This window comes from Oryzias latipes, chromosome 5 (assembly GCF_053564925.1).
Source record: "Oryzias latipes strain Hd-rR chromosome 5, Olatipes_Hd-rR_3.1".
In the NCBI taxonomy this organism is placed as follows: Eukaryota; Metazoa; Chordata; class Actinopteri; order Beloniformes; family Adrianichthyidae; genus Oryzias; species Oryzias latipes.
The window spans coordinates 7,393,974-7,414,474 of record NC_136241.1 but is presented as its reverse complement, the minus strand read 5'-3'; the positions used below and the strand labels follow the sequence as shown (position 1 = coordinate 7,414,474).

The 20,501-nt window shown below is 43.6% G+C and overlaps 1 protein-coding gene across 6 annotated transcripts in view; it reads right to left on the bottom strand.

Moving 5' to 3' along the window:
• LOC101172706 (plasma membrane calcium-transporting ATPase 2) overlaps positions 1–20,501 on the bottom strand; it is a 90,455-nt gene that overhangs the window by 7,299 nt on the left and 62,655 nt on the right. For 3 of the 6 annotated variants that reach the window (XM_023954795.2, XM_023954796.2, XM_078946957.1), the window contains 13 exons: positions 20,212–20,426; positions 19,888–20,130; positions 19,463–19,704; positions 19,134–19,371; positions 15,763–15,942; positions 13,761–13,848; positions 13,531–13,637; positions 10,036–10,227; positions 9,196–9,409; positions 8,897–9,108; positions 7,408–7,515; positions 4,459–4,641; positions 2,672–2,882 (listed from right to left, as the gene is read on the bottom strand). In XM_023954795.2, the coding sequence (XP_023810563.1) occupies positions 2,672–2,882; positions 4,459–4,641; positions 7,408–7,515; positions 8,897–9,108; positions 9,196–9,409; positions 10,036–10,227; positions 13,531–13,637; positions 13,761–13,848; positions 15,763–15,942; positions 19,134–19,371; positions 19,463–19,704; positions 19,888–20,130; positions 20,212–20,426 (2,433 nt within the window). The remainder of the gene's footprint in view (positions 1–2,671; positions 2,883–4,458; positions 4,642–7,407; positions 7,516–8,896; positions 9,109–9,195; positions 9,410–10,035; positions 10,228–13,530; positions 13,638–13,760; positions 13,849–15,762; positions 15,943–19,133; positions 19,372–19,462; positions 19,705–19,887; positions 20,131–20,211; positions 20,427–20,501) is intronic. The other 3 variants (XM_023954793.2, XM_023954794.2, XM_078946956.1) reach the window with 1 other exon arrangement.

Sequence of the window (20,501 nt, the reverse complement as noted above, 5' to 3'; positions counted from 1 at the left end):
AACACTGAAACACTCAACCCAATGACAACAACCATACAACACCAACACAGACAACACAATGACAACAGCCATACAACACTGAAACACACAACCCAAAGACAACAGCCATAAAACACAAAAACACACAACCCAATGACAACAGCCATACAACACTGCAACAGACAACACAAAGACAACAACCATACAACACTGAAACACACAACTCAATGACAACAGCCATACAACACCAACACAGACAACACAATGACAACAGCCATACAACACTGACACAGACAACACAATGACAACAGCCATAAAACACAAAAACACACAACCCAATGACAAGAGCCATACAACACTGAAACACACAACCCAATGACAACAGCCATACAACACTGAAACAGACAACACAAAGACAAAACCATAAAACACAAAAACACACAACACAATGACAACAGCCATACAACACTGAAACACACAACACAATGAAAACAGCAATAAAACACTAAAACAGACAACACAATGACAACAGCCATACAACACAAAAACACACAACACAAGGACAACAGCCATACAACACAAAAACACACAACCCAATGACAACAACCATATAACACTGAAACACACAACCCAATGACAACAGCCATACAACACAAAAACACACAACACAATGACAACAGCCATACAACACAAAACGAAAAAAAAACCACACACAATACAATGAAAACAACCATTAAACACAAAAAACACGACACAACCATACAACACAAAAACACCCAACACAATGACAACAACCACACAACACAATAAACACACAACAACCACCTAGCACAAAAACCACAAACAAAAACCTGAAAATGATCAGGAAGCAAAACAAAAAATCCACACCTTTAAGAAATGTACACACATAGACACACACAGACAAGCACACACACAGCAGATTGTATGTGTGTATGCTTTTGTGTGTGTTTCCACATAACGCTCCCAGCTCAGGCAGCCCCAGCAACTATTTTCTAAAGAATTACTGTGTTTGACAGAAACAACTTTTGCAAAATATTTGAATGTGTGAAGTAAAAACACATTTGCTGAGTTCAGCTCTTTACTCTTTAGGGGCCTAGTGGTGGAGTGTCCAGCCTGACAGTCAGAGACTGTTGCTCTGCACCACTGACTGTATCTGAGAAGTGGAGCGAGCGAGTTTGACGTCACCATTAGAAAATGACCAACTTCCACCTCTGACGAAGTAAAGTCAATTCAGTGGTCATTTCTACAAAATACACCATGTACCAGAAATCGTTGGTAGGCAGCCATTGGTCCAAATCGGTCTGAGTCAACGTTTCAATGGCAACCACTCTCACTAATCAGGAGTGAGCTTGTTAGAAGGCCACGCCCCTACTACTGTAAAGCAGGCCCTGGAGAATCTGCCAATCAAACGCTTGGGCCATCTTCTTTTACCGAGGCATCTGATTGGTTGGTTTATACCTTAAATTACAGAAAATAATTGTGAAATAGGATTAACCAATAGAAAGATTAAAAGCTGTTTATTTCTATATAGAAGTCTATAGAGAAGGGGGGGGGGGGGGGTTACTAAGTCCAATGCTCCAATACAGTCAATGCTCTGTACCAGAGCATGACTTTAACTTTAAAACATTTTTTAAGGGCCACTGGGGGGGGGGGGGGGGGGGGGGGCAGGCCATTCCACTGTGGGCTATGTAATCACACCAGCCGCTTTCTGCCTAAAGTCCTTTTCTCTGATGAATCCATGGCTGCAGCTGATCAGTCTGATCCACACGCTCCAGCAGGCACTCCTCACTATAATTAACAACCCTGCAGTTCAAAGCTCTTTGTTACTATACCACAGGAGGGCTGAAAGCACAGCACTGCAGCACACCCCCCCAAACACACACACACACACACACACACACACAAAAGTTCAAATGCTCTTGGCTTTTAAACCATCAGAGACTTGCAGAGGCTGACTGGCTGAACCTGTCCAGGCCTAACCCACAAATGATCTGCCTGCCAGGAGAGGGAGGAGGAGGAGGAGATGGCTTCAGAGCCTCCTCCTCCTCCTCTGCTGAGGCCACGCCAGCTTTCATGGCCATAACTCGTTAAGACAGCAAGTCTCATCAGGCTTAATGGAACACTGACAGCAAAGTCCACAACATGCAGGAGGAGAAGCCGGAGGCAGACAGCGAGGAGGTGGAGGGTTTACAGAACAATGAAGCTGCTGCAGAGGGTGAAGGTGAAGAGATCAGGGGATCTGCAGAACATCATGAACCACAGAACTTCAGTTATGATGTCGCCAGTCTAGGTGAAGTCTGAACTCATCTGATTTGGTGAGATGAGGAGAGGTTTGGTCCAGCCCTTTGTATCTGAATGTGCAGATCTCTACATGTTGCCTGATTGAGTGTTTTCAGTACTTAAAAAAGTTGCAGATCTGTTTTCTGGAGAAAAATTTGAATTTCTTTTAGAATTTTGTGACGTTTAGTGTTCCCTTTCCTTAAAAAGGGAACACTCCTTCACTAATCTGAACAGTTTTTCCACCCTCAGTGCAAACTGAGGGCTTTACTGATCAGAAGCTGTGGGCGGGACCTGCAGACCCCTGCGGGGAAACACATGCAGCGATCAAACAAAGAAAACTGAGTCCAGCCGGTGCAGCGCCGTGTTAGCTGGCCTCTAGTCACAGACTCACTGCCTGCAGTGGAGGAGGAAGCAGCAGCAGCTGGGGGTGGAGCCCCAGCTGAGTTGGTGAGAGAAGAGGAGGAGCTAAGCCCTACATGGGTGGGGCTAGAGAGAGATTTGGCAGTGGTGGCATCATTGTGCTGGCTGACAACAGACGGCTGGCGGCGCAGGGCGCCAGAGACCGCCGCCTGGCCCGTCTGGAAGGTATAGACCACATCCATCTGAAGGGAGGACAGCCACAACACCATGTTAGAAAGCAGGAAAGAGGATACAAACCAGGAGGAAACTCTGCAGAAAGGCAGCGCCCAAGTACACAGAAAGAGTGGAGCACGTGTGAAGTCACGCTTTTTCAGGAGACAGTCAGACAACTTAGTGTCCTTGTGGTTCTAACATGAGTTTACCCTAAACAGAGCAGCTGGAAGCTGAACCCTCAGTCCGTCCAGCCTCCAGCTGCTCTGCAGGCAGACCTCTCCATCTGCACGAGACACTAAGAAAGAAAGGTCAGTCGTCCTAAAATCCAAGCCGACACATCAAGCAGGGATTCTGGGTTACTGTGAGTTGAAACAGCAAATATTTGTGCTTCTTTTGGGTAAAATATAGATCTCTGAGAACATTTCCCCATTTTGATGTGTCACGTGACTTCATTAGGAGGAGGACAGAAAGAAAACAGAGGAAAAGTTAGTTTCGTCTGCTAGTGGAGCGTTCGCAGTCTTCAGCAGGATTCTGCTGTGTGCAAAGAAAACGTTAGCACACAAACAAAGAACGAAGAGAGAAGCTACAAATCTGGAGGAAGATGACTTTGAATTGACAAAGTCCTGGACAGAGCTGCAGTGCCAGGCCGCTCAGCAGAACATCTGCTGGAGTCAAAGCTTGAAGGAGGAAACGGCTTAAGAACAGGTTCTAGGTGCCTAAAAGTTGCCTAAATCACCTGTTCCTCCGACGCCCCCCCCCCCCGACAACAGAGGAACAGGGAGGGGGGACCGTGGCAGGATAAGAACCTGATGAGCTGACAGCCCTTTCTCACCTGCTCCCCCCAATACACGGATGGTTGTTAGCATGTTCTACAGTAAATAAGAATGAACGCTTTGCTTCAAGGTTTCACAGCTCCACCAACAACAAATGCAGCTCATAGAATACTTTTCAGAAGAATTCACGAGGAATCTGTTCTATGACAAATATGAATGTGGTCAAAACTGACGTCAATTTATTAGCAGCTGCACTCTGTCTGTGTGAGTGTGTGAGATCTTTGCATGGATGAATGTCTGTTTGTGCATTTGTGTGTGCACTCATGTGTGTTTCCCTGTGACAGACTGAGTTGTGAGCATTTTTTCCTCTCTGACTCGGGTGTTGGACAGAGGGAGACGAGGACCGTCCCCACCTCCAAACTGCTGCACAGGAAGTGGAAACCTCAGCCGTTTGGCTAAAAAACAAAATTGATTTCCACGAAAAACCCTGCATGCTGGGATTTTTTGGTTATTTGCCAGCAATGTTAGCTGTGCTGACTTTAGCTGCTGTTTGTAGTGTTAATTTTCCTGGTTCAGATCTGGACAATGTCTTTCATCCGTGTTCTGAGGAGATAAAAGAATCTTATTTCTTGTCCATCTCTTCTCTTGGAGGCAGATCCAGTGTTGGAAATCTCAGCTGAAGCCTTCTCTGCTCCAGTTATTTGACAACAATTGACCACCACCTATCATTTAAAACAAGCCAAACCTGTACATGTGAAGATGCTCCGCCCCGTTTTCAGAAACGTTCAAATCACACACCTTCGCACAGCTTGGGACGGCAGGAGAGCTGTACCTGAGTCTGGATGCGGTTCAGACCTCTGAACCAGAGGATCTGGCCTCTCCTCAGCTCCATTTCTGCATGATCGATCTCATCCGTGTCCTCCGTCATGTTCTCCTTGTGAATCTCCTCCTTTGTGATGCCGTGGCCTGCCTCCTTCAGGAACTTCAGGTGGTGTGTGGGGATGGCCGATATGAACTGCAGTTTGAAGCAACAGTCAGTCAGGAAGCTTCATGTCTTCAGCACCGTAGTGACAGATCCATACACCTGTGCTTCACAGTGTGCTGTAGCATAGACGTGCACGTTTTTAACTGGAGGCATAACCAGTTTTTACAGCAGCTGGTTTCTCGTGAACTCTCAGAGAAGTTACAAATGGAGCACTGTGAGGATCCTAACCCCCCCCCAGGAAGAATCAAATGTTGCAGCTCCTCAGAAGACCACTGGAAGCTGGTGGCAAACCAGCCAGTTCTTCATTAACTCCAGGGATAATGAAGTCTGATTTTACAGCAGAACCTAAATATTTGCAGCCTGGCATCAAAAAAAGTCCTTTATATAACAACTTTGTTTTCCTCCCTTCAATCAGTTGCTTTGATTTACTTAGGGGTTCAAATGTGGTGCTTTTCTTACTGACAGGTGGGTGGACCTAACACCTCTCTCACTCTAATTTGTCCTGGTTTATCAGTCATTTCTGAATGTTGGGTCATTTCCCTCTTTTATGAAACTTCTGTAGATTAAATGAAAGCAAACTCAAGCTAGGAGGAGCAGAAAGCAAATCTGTCAGAGGACGACATCAACATCGTCTCCTCGCATCTGGGGGGTATTCCAGAAAGCAGGTTATGCTAGCTCCCACGATAAGTTTGAGGCTAAGGAAGTTGATAACCTCAGCTTTCGGTTCCAGAAACAGAGGTATGTTTCAGGGTAGGTCAAGTTGCCATGGCAACTCATGCTCTGAACATAACGTGGTCCGGAGCAGTTTAGTTGAAGGTTAGTTTGTTTTCAGAGAGGTGAAGCAGCATGGCGTGTCCATTTGAAGAGGATTTAGTGGATGAAGAAGCTCAGATAATACTTTTTCCAACATGAGAGGGTGATAAGACCACATATGGATGTTAGAAAGATAAACTTTTTTACTTTGATCCAACTTAATTATTTGCTTCAGTTAAGTTAAATCATTTTTTTTGTCACCTTAAAAATAACACATAGTTTTCAGACAATTATTTTCCTTTCATTCAAATTAAATAAATTAAGTAGGTGTAACTTTGATGCTGCTGTTAGATCGGCACCGCAAGGGATTGTGGGATATCATTCCCTTTGCCTGTCTGGACAGATTTGGGTTTAAGTGTGGGTTTTTGACCAAATGAGTTTAGTTTTTTAGCTGTTTTACTGTGTTTTACCGTGTTTTGCCGAGTTATTTTGTCCTACTATGCTCAAGTCTCTTCACCATGAGTGAGAGTGAAGGAGAGGATGATGAGTTTATATAGCACCCTTACCAGCATATCTTATAATGACAATGATGGAAAATTCTTTAATGAATTTTTGCACTTCGTGTATTTTTTTCCATCGTTTTTATTGTTATAAAAATGAGCATATCTGCCGGCTCAAACTTAGACATATGAAAGTTCAAGAAATATAAGTAATTAAGATGGAAAAAAGCTTAATGGAGTAATCTGACATTTAGTTAGATAAATACGTAAATTTGAGTTGTATAAACAATTATTGAGTTTTATAGATGTAAGAAATTAGGTTGAATGAATTTCACTAATTTGTTACTAATAGAAGAAATTTATATATATATATATATGCGTCACAAGGAAAATGGAAACAAGATCAGAAACTTTGTCTGTTATTTTTCTCTAAGCAGAAACTCTTTTTTTTTTTAATGATGCAGCCGTGTTACTTTTTTGATGGACTTATAATCTTTATCCGCCGTCATTAAAATCTCAGACTCCGTCTCACTTCCGTCTCAAGTGTCCCGCTTTCTTTTTTTTTCTCCACGCGTTTCCATGGTGACTCCAGAAATCGGCGATCTATTGAGAATGTCTTCATGTACCTTCTGTGCACGAGCATTAACCCAGGGTTACTGAGTCAAGCGTAATTAAGCCAACTCATATCCGGTCTTTTGGAACCGACATACCCAGAGTAAGCAAGTTCAGGCAGATTTTAGCCAGAGTTCAAGGCTTAAAGTCAGGATAGTTTAAACATGCTTCCTGGAATACCCCCATGGAGGTGAATGTACTGTTTTCCTAAGAGCAGCTGTGACCCTCCAGTTCTTCACGCCATCCTCACAGCAGCAGGGGGGACTTCATCTCATCAGTGTACCAGGATGGAGGACGGAGAGCGTTCAGCGCCCACTCTTGATGTTTCACATACAGTAAGGAGTGATAAGACGGTAAAGCCTCTCAGTCTAACCGCACTATGATCAGGAATGTCTCTTTAAAGCTCTCATCTCTGGATTTAATACTACTATTATCATTACTGTTGCTCAATTTCAGCTCACAAAACTAAAACAACATTCCGAGCAAGGTTTATCCACACCATCTATGATGTGAAGCATCCTGCTGCTGAAGAAAAAATGGGCTGTGTGTAGTTTTGTTAATGCTTAGGTCTGAGGATAACCTTCATGACTGTGATCCTCATCACTGCAGAAAATACGGCATCGGCAAAAGGTTTGAAATGCAGACAAAAGTTGTTTATCAATATATTGGAAAACAACAATCAAAACCACGAATAATACCAATGTCAGTAGATCTGTGTGTGTCTGCCTGAGTGTGTATCTGTGTCGTTGTGAGTGTTGTGTGTATTCACATGTCTGTTTAGCTTCAAACTTTATTAGACACTGCTGTCATGTGCAGAAGTAGTTGCCATGGCAATGGTTGAGAGGGGAACATTACAGCAGCGCGCAACAGGCCTTTCTTGCCTCCACAACGCCCCCCCCACGCAGTCAGATTTCACAGGGAAAAGACTCACCTGTCCCCACAGCAGCTCCCCTATGCCGATGAAGATGCACCACAGCCACTGGTCGATAGTTAGAGCCGTACAGGAGAAGGGCTTTCCTCCAAACTGCACAATGATTATCTGAGAGGACATCAACAAGCATGTTTATGACAAACAGAGAGGCTCAAGGTTAGCAGGATTTAGCCACTGCCACGCTGTTTAACTCTGGCATTCAGGCTTTCACTAAGGGAGAACAGATGTTTGGTCAGAGACCCAACAACAACGGCAGTCCCTCAACGCATCATGTGATCCAGATGGATCTTCTACTGATTTTCACACCAAATTCACCGGTTTTTATTTCTTGATGCTTTGATTCTCTGATTCCTTTCTGGTATTATAGTTCCTCTTTGATTTTCCAGATGTTCTTCTAAAGTTACAAACCAAAAAAAGGTCCTCATCATCTCTGCTGATAGGATCGTCATGTCTTTACAAAGGACTAGCAGCATGCATGAGCTTAGACAGACGAGCTGAAAGCTAAGTCTGGAACAACTTCTGGGCTGACTGTAAATCTGAAAGGCTCCACCTTCTTCAGAGAGACTATGTTTCTATGGACAGTGTTGGGTAAATTACTTCTAAAAAGTAATTTAGTTACTGGATCAAAATTGTAATTAAATTACTATTTGAAAATGGCGATGAGTAAACTCTAACTTTATTTTTGAAGCAACAACCTCGTGCAAAGTGTGAACCTGGTCCACGTAATACCCTGTTTTTATTAGAAATCAGACAACAATGTGAAAAATGACACAAAAATAAGTTACAACACACTCTAAAGCCACTATTGAATACACAAAAAACTATTTAACCCTTGTGCTATCTTAGATGACCCCACCCTTACTTTGACGTGTTATTCCTACCATGACAAAGGTGGATAAAGGTGGAAAGATTTCATGTAATCCATGGACACCAGTGAAGATCACAAATCATTGAAGAATAAAGGTTCAGAACACTGTCTAGTGGGGTCTAGATGACCCAACTCCCAATGTTAAAGTGCCTAGGATAGCACAAGGGTTACTGCCTCCATGTTCATTAAGGCCGACTTCAGGTTTTCCATTATTATTTTCTCTACGTCTGCCGTTTGTGCAAAGTTCTGTGATGACGCAGAACTTTGGCAGTGGACATGGAAGTGGCTGATCAAAGAAACTGAAGGAAAGAACACTCAAAGAAAATGAACACTCGAGAATGCAGCATGTCTGTCTGTGGACTGTGGGAGGAAGACTGAGAAAACCAACACCTGTACGAGGAGAACATGCAAACTCCACAGAAAGAACCCAGTTGGGATTTGAACCAGGGCCTTTGTCAAGGAACGTTTCCCAATATCATTTAAGAGGGAAAAGCTGCCTCAATTTCAGTCTTTAAATATTCCTGTAACAACATCTGTTGCATCTTGAGGATGTGTATGGAATGTGTAATGTGCCCTAGCCTAAATGTATCTGATGGAGTGAGGATGATGATGACTGAGCACCTGTAGAGCAAAGGTCCCCAGGACAACGCTGCAGAAGATGGGGTTCCTGTAGATGCCTTCAAAGACATTTCTTTCTCCATGGATCTTTCTGGCATTGATCTCATTGAACAGCTGCATCATGACGAACACGTTGAACACGATGGTGTAGTGTTCAGACGGCGGTGAGTGGAGAGGAGCGTTACGACCGCTGTCGATGTCAAACAGAACCTCACCTAAGAGGCAAGCACCACAAATGTTAGCATGGTAGAACTCTGGAACAATGGGCGGAGCTCCGTTTGTCACAGTGGTCGGTCATTCACCAGCGAAGAGGAGGGTGAAGATGATGATGAGCTGAAAGACGGCATGACCTAAGATGTTTTTCATCATGGTCCTGGAGATCAGAGGCTTGTCTCTGCCATAGGGTCTACGCAGTAGCAGGGACTCTGTAGGAGGCTCTGTGGCCAGAGCCAGAGATGCCAAAGTGTCCATGATGAGATTGACCCACAGCATTTGGACGGCCTTCAGTGGAGAGTCCTGCCAGAAAGAGAAGGACCTTCCAATAGAGTGACACATAAAAGAGTAGCGTCCTAAAGAGTAGGGCTGGGTTGATCCAATCCATTATTATTGGTTTATATTTATGGGTAATTGGGATTACAGGATTAGATCAGAACACAAGTTTGTGCACATTAGGTCTTCTGTTTGTTCAAAGATGAGGTCGGAGTACGAGGTCACAGACTGACTTAATGAAGTTTCCACACACCCCCACCTCTGTCAGTAGAAACACATGAACTGCTTTTAATGATCTGTGACCAGGCACCCCCACCATCAGTGAGTTTAATCACAGCACATAAACCTCAGACATGCTGAGGCCCATTTAACACTGTAGGGTTATGCTGCCAACGTGTTGCCATGGTTTCAGGCTGAATCTTAGCTTGCTTTATGCTTTTGGTGCAGCAGAGCAGTTAGCGATCCGTCCTACCAGCTGTGAGCCTTTCAATTAATGCACAGCCTGAAGAATGTTTCTGTTTACGGTGTCTGATTCCAGGCACATTAGGATTCATAAAGACCGACACAACCACCTTTGCCTTCATTCTGTGCAGAACCGCTTGTTTCCTGGTAAAATTTCTTTAGTCTCAGTCGCAGTACGAGATAAGCCATACCTGTGTGATGCATGCACCTGTGAACGCCACGATCACAGCCACCACATTGACCGTCAGCTGGAACTGCAGGAACTTTGAGATGCTGTCGTAGACGTTCCTCCCCCACATCACGGCCTTCACAATACTGGTAAAGTTGTCATCTGTCAGGATGATGTCTGACGCCTCTTTTGCAACATCCGTGCCAGCAATTCCCTAAAACAAGAGAGGACAGTTGAACTGTCTCTGTTCAACATCTCTGGGATCAGCTAGAAAGAGAGTTTACATCAGGCTCCTGGGTGGACAGCTAGAGAAGGTTCTTGGTCACACGTGTGTTTATGCTAGCAGGTTTTGTGTATCAGCTGTTCATGACATGGTAGCCTTTCTGAATTTGATACGACAAAAGGGGTCAAAGTTGCAGGGCCTCAACAATAGTTGGATAATGATGGGTATCGTGATAGTGTCCTTCATTTTCAAGGGTGTATTATCGCTCTCAACGGTTGTAACCTATGAAATGTGAAGTTTTCAGTTCAGTGCCAACTATATATAAACCGAGTCAGCTGCTTGCATGCTTCCTTTTATGTTAAATGGATCAGCAGGTTTGCTGTTTCAGTCAAATGTTTCTTAAGCTGTAGCCCCATGTCTTGTCTTGTGTTTATGACAAATACCAGACAAAGCCATGGACTTTACCAACAGTTCACCAAAAATGAATGAACCTAAAGAGTGTGCGAGTTGGAGTGAACGTCCTCAACCCAAGTCTGGTCTCACTCTCTCTGTTGATGAAGCATCCTTTGAATTCATCTCAGACTTATGTAGCGCTTTCCTTCCTTCATTATGCTTCTGCTGGTTACAAGTTAGTGCCCTGCATGGCAGCAGACCTGCATCAGCGTGTGAATGTGTGTGCGAATGGGACTGTGATTGTAAGACCCTTTGGGCCTTCGTGGTCAAGAAGAATTTGAAAGACGAGCCTGCGGATTTTAGAGAAGATATTCTTCAAAACTGCAAAATCAAAATATGAAGATAGCAGAGGCACAAACGTGGATAACTGATCTGGAGTCAGTCTGCTCGGAGATGAAAGAAACGCCGTACACAAAGATGCGAGTGGACTTGGAAACGGGTCTGAGGATCTACGAAACAGAGGAGGACCTGAAAGGCCTGGGAATCCAAGCAACAGAGACTGCAAGAGCAAACACCAGGGTGACAGCGGCGGAGCGGCTGGAAGCAGCGTCACCATGGAGACGGGTCAACAGAAGCAGAAGCTGACAAAGTTCAGAAGAGCTTCAGAGTCAAGACACGGAGATGAGTGTTTTTTTTATTTAATTTCTTTTTTTGACTGAAGAAAAGAGAGGGGAGGAAAAAGAACAAGAAAAATCGGGATCTGCTTTTTTTTTTTTCCTGGCTCAGCACCTTTTTTTCAGTTCAGGCCATGTATAAGAAGTGATCCATGTTAAAAGACACAAAATGTTGGACAATTCTAGTGTAGCTTTCAGGGAGGGGCCCAAGCAGAAATGGGCACTTTACCCTCCACCCACCAACAGGGACCCAAATGGATGGACACGCATGTCCTCATGTGGAAGCCACATTGTTTAGTGTTTGTTTGTTGTAAAATAGTTCAGGTTTATGTTCTGTATTGGACTGCCTTACAAATATCTCAATAACCGTGCTAATAGAAAGAATTAAGATACTGTCGTTAAATGTTAACGGTTTAAATAACCCAATAATACAGGGAAAAAAAATATGATTGCTTTTATGAAGACAACAAAATGAGGATCTAAAGAAATTTGGATATACTGTATGTTTTTATAGGGGGGCAGAAGAGGGGTGGCTATACATATCCCCAATATGATCAAATTTGATTTTTCAACCACATATTAATCCCATTTGCAATCAATGTAAATATTATATAAATATACCCTATAATAAATATTCATTTTTCACGGTTTTATCTATCTTGACTGGAGCTAAATCCAGCCTTCCAACGCAACAATTGTTCTGAAGACTAAAGGTGGGATTGTTTAGCACATGCTCAAAGCTAAAACACGTCTTCAATAAAAAGCCTAAGATCCTTACCCACCTCTGCTGTACAACTTTAGGTAACCATGGTGATGTGTGCTAGTCAAAAAAGACATTCCAAAGGACCAGAGATGTTCCACGTGATGTGAAAACGTTGTGGGTTTGCAGCTAAATGTGTGGCTGAGAAGTCTGATCATGTTCGCCTGCAGGGAAGTTGCTGCTGTCCAGAAGTTGACGTGTTATGATCCGGTTTGGGAGCGGTATGAACCATGGCCAGACCCAATATGATGCAGACTCTTCTCATTCACACAAAGAAAAAGCGAGGCGTCGCGAAAGATGCTGTGGTGTCCCAGTGCACCGATTGGCTAACAAAACAGAGGCGCACAGATCCGATTTCAACTATTTCTGTCAAGACGGGCAAGAATTGAATAAGACCATTTGGAGGAAATGCTCATATGGGATACATGAGCCCCGAGGGTTTGCTGCTTTAGTACACCTCTGGAATCTGGAAGGACTTCTTCGAGGTCTTCAGTCTGACAGCACAGCAGCTGCTGAGTGCCTGCAGGAGAGTCTGCTGTTCAGACGACTTTCCTCCCAAAGTCAAGGTCAAAGCTGACAGTCAGCTGATGTTCATGAGCCCACAGCTTTTGCACAAGTGTGGAGGGCTGTTCTTCATGCTGCTGAGTAAGAGGCAGCTTCAGACCCATCACATTTCTGCAGCAGTCCTCACAGGAGTCACAAGCTGCTCCGCATGAACATTTTTGGTCACATTTATCCAGGAAACACAAACAGGTATTTCAGTTCAACACAGGATGAACCGAGGGAGCTACTGTCGATGCTCCCACTGAGACAAGTTTGTTTCAAACAGGAGCTGCTGAAGCTTTAGCATGCTCTGCTCAGCTTCATGCATCTTGTCATTCTTTAGACGGCTTCTGCCAGTTCATTCAGAAGTTAAACACACAAGCGGCGTTTCGCTGATACGGGAGAAGCATCAGCCTGTTAAGACACACTTTAGAATTTAGCAACAATACCAAAGTGTCTTCTAGTAGAAGTGATAAATCTACACATTTAAACAAGTTCTTTCTATCAACCCAAAGCTTTGCTCATGAAACAGGTGTCTGTGGACTTCATCAGTACATTCAGTGGGACGGGTCACAGGCACAGGGAGCTAAGGCGTGACCTTCAGTGTCTCCAGACCTGAGTGTTTTTGTCAAACAGACTCAACTGTCTGTTGATGTGTGTAAAACAAAAGCAGTGGCATGAAGACAGCCTGGGGTGTTGAACATGTTCGTGCCCAGCATTTATTGATCAAAAATGTCATTTCCCTCCAAACGTCCATGAACCCGTAACAGCGGTCGAGCTGCGGGGCCACGCATGCAGCGCGGCGTGGCGCGGCACTACAGCAGCGATGGATCTGACACAGAGGTGATGACTTTTGAAATGGAACAGAGACAAAGAGGCATCAGTCAAAACAGGAAATGTTTAAAAAAAGAGGAAATGGTTTACCATGGCAAAGCCAACATCAGCTTTCTTGAGGGCGGGGCCATCGTTGGTACCGTCCCCTGTCACTGCCACCACCTGTCGTGTTTCTCCCACCGTGCTGTCAATGATGCCTGATTAAAAATAGATGCAGATTTCATTTCCCGTTAAGACATCAGGCGACCTGAAGTCAACCTGCACGCAGCGGCACCACATGCGGACTGAGCGGGTGTTTCCCAGCCCCACCATGAGCTCACCTTTCACCAGAGTGTGCTTGTCGGTCGGTGATGAACGAGCCAGAACGCGCAGCTTGGGCCAAATTTTGTCAAGACGCTCCTGTTCCACCTGGAAAGTTGTGAGAGCATCAGCATGTGTCCGATAAGTCATGACCCCTCCCCCCCTTGATGAGGTAACATCACACCTTCTTCCAAACATCTGAGACGATTTGCTCGGTACGTCTTGTTCTGATCATGTGATCAGAAATCGGGCCGGATCGTGTGGTTTCAGACCTGATCAATATCAGATATTGCATCCCGATCAGATGATTTGTTTCATCGTTCTAATCAGCGCTGTACAATTAAAGATTCTCATCACAGATCCATACCCTTGTAGAAGTCACGGATTTCCACATTTCGCAGCCGTAAAGCGCAGCAGAATGCACATCGAGAAAAACAAAGTCTTTTTTATCCAAGGATACTACACGCTTTGTTTGGTTAAATTGAAAACTCTTTTAAGGTCATGCATTTCAAAAATGAATACCAATGTCTCAGTATATTTCCCATTTATTCATTTATTTCCATTTTAGGATTAAAGCTGTCGCGTCTTCTCTTGTTTGGGGTCTGCGCTGTGATGCTTTAACGCCCCCTTTCCTCTTCTTTCTTTAAACCGGCGGTGGGCTTTTAGGATTCTGTGCATACCGACTGATTAGTGACATTATTCCATCAAAAATATTGTGGTTGAAAAATTACTTTTTTGACAATAAATATGAGACGGAGAACTTTCAAACAGCACAATTGTTAAGATAAGACAAGGATACTTTATTGATCCCAGCTTTGTAAATACGGTTGTTGCAGCAACTGCATACAGGCTCAATAAGAAACAAACAAATTAAGGCTCAGATATCAAAATCTAAGACTTTTTAAGATATTATTTCCAAATTCATAAATTCAAGAGGGAACCCTGTCTGTCAGCCAGAAAAAGACAGTAAGAACTAGGAGGACGGTTTTAAGTCGACTGTTTAAGCGTAAATGATAAAATAAAGTGAATAAAATAAAACTACAGGTCAACCTGGATCTTTTTAGTTTGTCTTTGTTGTTTTTTTTAATGTATTACGAGTATCGGCTCAGAACTGGATATTTGCATATACAAATGACCAGGAATTGGGGGAAAAACAACCTGATCAGGATTTCCCTGCAATTGACCAAAAACATAAAAAATTCTTTGGAAAATCATGTTAGTGATGCAGGGGAGAGTTCCTGTGAGTGCTGCGGTTATTTTGTGTACACCCTGCCCCACATCTGCAGTAGAAAAATAAAAAAATACTTCTCCAAATTCTACTCTGTTGTTTCAGGGTTGGGGGGGGGGTTCAAGAGAAGCTTTGTTCATACTAAGCTAAAGTTCAACAAGACCCTTCATATTCTTTAGACAACAGGGGGGGGGTTAAGAAACCCCTTAATGATCTGGGATCCATATGCCAGAATACCTGGAGTTCACAAATCCAGCAGAGCTCTGAGATCTGCAGAACCTCGGGTCAGAACCAACAAGGGTAAATCGGCTTTGAGCTCACACATGGAAGCAGCTTCCTAACGGACTCAGATGTTTTTTAAAAACAGTGCTCTTGTGGTTTCATTGAATGTGCTTCTACGTTGACGTTATTGCGTTTTCTGTGACACTCCTTAACCTTAAAGGCATCTTTTCGTGTCTGAACATGAGCATGAAGAAGAAGATAAAGCTGGTGAGCTTTATGGTAAACATTAGCTGGAGTTCCCGCTGCTTTAAAATACAAAGAAGTCCATCTCCAACTGAAATGCTGCCAGGCGGGGTTTTAGACAGACGACAGAAAAATGAACCTACAGGAAGGAGACAATGACCTTTGACTCAGCACAGTTCAAACACACCAAAGCAGATCAGCTGGAGCAGTAGAGAGGGTCATAAGGCCCCCCACAGAAAAAAACTGTTTCCTGTAACGCACCTTTTTCCTAAACAAACTTTATAGATCCGAATGAACTGTGATAATATGTCAGCACCTGGTCATCTCACCTCTCCTTTGTCGTTCCTGATCTGCTGATTGAACTCCTTGCCCTCAATACACAGGAATTCCTCCCCGGGCTGCAGGATGCCACACTTGGTAGCGATGGCCCGAGCCGTGTTAATGTTGTCTCCAGTCACCATTCGTACATCAATTCCTGCACGCTGGCACTTTGCAATGGCTTCTGGCACCTGAAAGCAGACGAAGGAACAGCTGCAAAACCTCAACAAGCTTATTACAGAGTGAGATCCCCACAAGTTGTAGTCATGATGGGAAAAGCAAAGCTGAATGATGAGACAGATGTTCTCATTTGTTTAAACAGGAACCTGGCTGTGTCCGATCAGATCCGTCTGTTGCAGCAGATTTACTTCAGTTAAAAAAGCAAGAAAGTCAAACGTGACATTTTCTATCATGATTTTAGTCGTTATCCTTTTACTTTTGAACATAAATGTGACAGCACTGGTGTAGAATCCACTTTATGTCTATATGTGCTTGAAGCTTATTGTACATCTTTTTTCTCAGTTATCTGACTTTTTAAAAATCGAAATCTAAATGAAAACTTCAAACTTAACAAAAAGAAAGAATAGTGTCAGAGGTTAGAGCTCTGGTCACCAGCGGGAACCATCTCCAGAGTTATAGACGTACAACATCTCCCAGCTCTCATTCCCCAAATCAATCACAGTCTACTTAAGCACTGTACTGAGCCAAACTCAGTGCGAAGTATTGTTTGTTTCACTCTGCTTTCTTTGGATCTGGATCGGATCTTCTGTTTTCCTGACCCTGAATTTCGCCTGGATCCTGACTTCTCCTGTTTCTCCTTTGATGCTCTCATGCTCATTATTGACCCCCACCTGCCTAACCCTGATTTAGCTTTGTGGACTTTCAGCTGAGCTAATAAACCTGCTGCAATTGGAACCAGTCGTCTGCCTGTTCTGTGACAGAAAGTGACAAAAACAAATTAACTAAAGCTACGAAGCCTTCATTTAATGAAATCGTTAGCAGTTTTCTTCAAAGCCAAAGAGCAACAATAGAGGATGCAGGTGGCTCCAGGCCTTCAGGCTGCAGAGCCCTGACATAGCAGCACTGATATCTAACGTGAAACACTGAAGAAACTGTTCTTTGGACTCCAGATCAGAGCAAAGTTTGGTCTCAGAAAACTCAAAAACAAGTTTCAGGTTTTTCCTTTCAAATATTTTTTATGAAGTATTTCAGTCAAGTATTTTACTTTTCCTTGAAAAACCCCACATATGGCCTGCACAGGATCTGGTTTTGGAGTCTGTGTGCTGTACAGCTGCTGCTCTCTGCTCAATAAGTGAAGCTGGGTCATGGCATTGATTTATCAGATTGCTAAAAACAAAGTCACAGTCTATGTGAGCCTGACAACTGGGAACTCATTGATTTCTACTTCTAGTACTAGCAGAGCTCTGTGATTTCTGTTGTACGGGAAAGGCATGAGTGCATTAGCATCTGGAAAATGCCTCCAACTCCCTCCTGACTGCAGGAGGGTAACAGCAGGCCTGACATTTGTTCACAAATCTATGCAAATTCGACATCCCAGCATGATCATGAAACATGGGAGTGTTTCTATTCGCAAAGGACTCCTGAGCTGAATTTACCAAGCTCTCCAAGAACTCTCATCCTCGACCCAAAGAGCCTCTAAGCGTTGAAGCCAAAGGAGGATTCAGTGCAGAAAATGGGCGTGACTGTAGGAGTTGACTCGGTATTTTGGCATGGCGGTCCCTTCAAAGACTAAACTGTTGATCACATTCCATTTGTAAAGGACTTCATGAGCTCCAGAGTCAATAGTTAAACCATAGATTGTTGTTTGGGCTAAAAAACTCTAGATCTGGAATACAGATTCATCAATATGTTTATTTATTTATTCCTTTCCCCCCCGGACCAATACCAATGAGATTATTAGTAGCCAAGAACGCAGATAGGCGATATTTGGAGTCGATATTTATTTGGTGTAAAAGGGAAAATATTGGCATCAAGATTTAGAATAATATAAACACCAAAAATTAAAGTCAATAAAAAAGCAAATAAATAGCTCCTAGAAGTGCAGGAAGCAACAGGCCCAGCAGCATCCTTAGTGGTTGTCTTATAAGGTCAAATGAAAATGTCAATAAATAAATAGCTCCCTAAAGTTTTATCAAGTAACTAAAACAAAGTTTTAAAAAAAATTGAGACAAATTGACTATTAGATTGTCAGTAGTCCCAGTTACGGTAATATTTTATCTACCAAACCAAGACAAAAACTACAAAAACAGTTTTTTTTCCTGCTGCTTATTGCCTTGAGGGAATAAAACACAGACTATGCTTTTCATATTGTTTTCTAAATGTGCTCTACGTTTTATTGAGGGTTAAGCAGCAAAGGTTGTGGTGCAAAAAGCAAAGTTGATCGGCATGTTCCCCAACCAAACAGCCTCATTTGGGCCCGTACGCTGCAGAGACCTCGCTGTGGTGTGATCACTCTGGACTGATGAGGATGAAGCAAAGAACCGTTCTCACTTCTTAGAGAGCCGCTCAAATCGCTGTTCACGTTGGGGCTGAGCAGAGGAGGGAGGGGCCACAGTTGTGCCCGCCCACAGAGCATCACCCTCATGCTAGCCTTTTTAAAATAAAATTAAAGGGGGGGTAACCACTTCAATATCGGCCCGTTGGATAAAAGAAAGACCGATCCGGATGTACATCAAAATAACAAATATTGGCCGATAATCAGTCGACCCCTAATGTGGAGTACTTCTTCATGAAATAGTTTCATAAGTATCTTCAACATAAATATAGCCGTCAAAGGTTATAAGTGTCACCGTTTTTGAACCAGCCCACCGACACACAATGTGTGACGTTTGTGCACAATCCCAGCTTTAATACAAACCAGTAAACCAACATCTTTGGATTGATGGGACTGAAAAACTCTCTCCAGCTCCACGGTAGGACAGCATGTGGCCAACAACCAAAGTGAAGGAACAGGAAACCTGAACTTGATAGATGTTTTCTTTAGGTTTAGTAGGAAAAATTACTGATTTGTAAAAGTTCGGTGGTTTGTGTGATGCCTCTGCCACAGACACATCTCATCCCTACTACACTCACTTTCCCTTCCAGACACTCCGGGTTCATGTCAACACTTTCACGTTTGAATTAATGCTGACTACAAGGATGACCGCCTCACAATCAACAACAATCAATAAACTCAATGTTTCAGCATTTCCGGAAGATTCTTTTTGACTTTTCAAGAACTCAATTCCAAATTTATGAGAGAAGTCCATGCATCTATCTGGATAGAAGAAATGAGGCGACACTGCAGAGAAACAAACTTCCTCCACAGGCAAACACCTCCTGTCACCTACAGTATGTCTGCTGAGGGCGCGGTGTGCTGTACCTCAGGTCTGACCGGGTCCTCGATGCCAACCACGACAATGCAGGTCAGATTATCCAGGATGTCATTCTCATTGTCCCAGTTTGGCTCCCCAGCCTCAGCGGGAAAGTCCCTGTAGGCCACACAGATGGTCCTCAGTCCATCACACGCCATGGGCTCGATCACCTTCCGCACCATCTCGTCTCGGTCCTTCATCTTGAAGACACGAGGCTGACCCTGAGCATCCAAGATATGAGAACACCTCGAAGAGAAAAAAAGAAAGGAGGTCCGTCAAGCCTAAAGCCCCCCCGTCACCCCCCCCCCCCCCCACACACACACACACGCACACTTACTTCCTTAGGACAATCTCAGACGCTCCTTTACTGTACATACGGAAACTTCCATCCGCATTCTTCAAGACCGTGCTCATAGACTTGCGGGAGGAGTTAAAGGTGTAAACTTTGTAAAGTATCTCTTCAGGGATCTCGTCTCTAATAGGCTGATAGTCTCTTTTCAGCCCCAGCACCAGACCCAACAGAGCACACTCAGTCTTGTTGCCCACGTGGCGAGGAAGACCGCCCTCTTTCTCTGGAGGCTGCAAAGGAACAAACATTCAAAGTTTCATCAGATGACTTTACTTTGGATTTTTCATTTGAAAAACAGTTTGTCACTTCAGAGCTTTTACTAAATACTCCATACAACTGTTCTTAGTCTGTTTTTGAGGAGTGACTTTCTCTTTATTCAAGTCTGTCTTGGGCTGGAAAGGGAAAAAACTGACCAGAATCTTGGTGGTATATGCTGAGTTGATGGAAATGCTGTTGACCAACATCTCTAGTGTTTCTGGTTTGATAGCTTCAGGTTCTGGGACAGTTTTGTAGTGTGTATCCCCAATGTAGGCCTGAACAACAGTCATGCGGTTCATGGTGAGAGTGCCGGTCTTATCGGAACAGATGGCCGTGGCGTTGCCCATGGTCTCGCAGGCATCCAGGTGACGTACCAGGTTATTGTCTTTCATCATTTTCTGAAAGACAAAGGATGAGCTTACAGAAATCTGAAAGAAAAAGATATGGATTCATGGTTTTCCAGTTCTCATCTTGTGTACCTTGACTGAATAAGCCAAAGAGATGGTAACTGCAAGAGGAAGGCCTTCAGGGACGGCAACCACCAGCACTGTCACCCCAATGATGAAGAACTTTACAAAATACTGGATGTATATGGGCGTACACTCTGCAACCCAGCTCAGGTTCTGGACCAAAAAGGTGTTGATCACAAAGTAGAGGATGAGGATGATGACCGTCATAGCGGACATGAATAGTCCTGTAGGAAACAAGCACAAGGCTCCTTTTAACTACATTCAAATCACAAAAATAAAGCCTTAAATGACGAAATTCG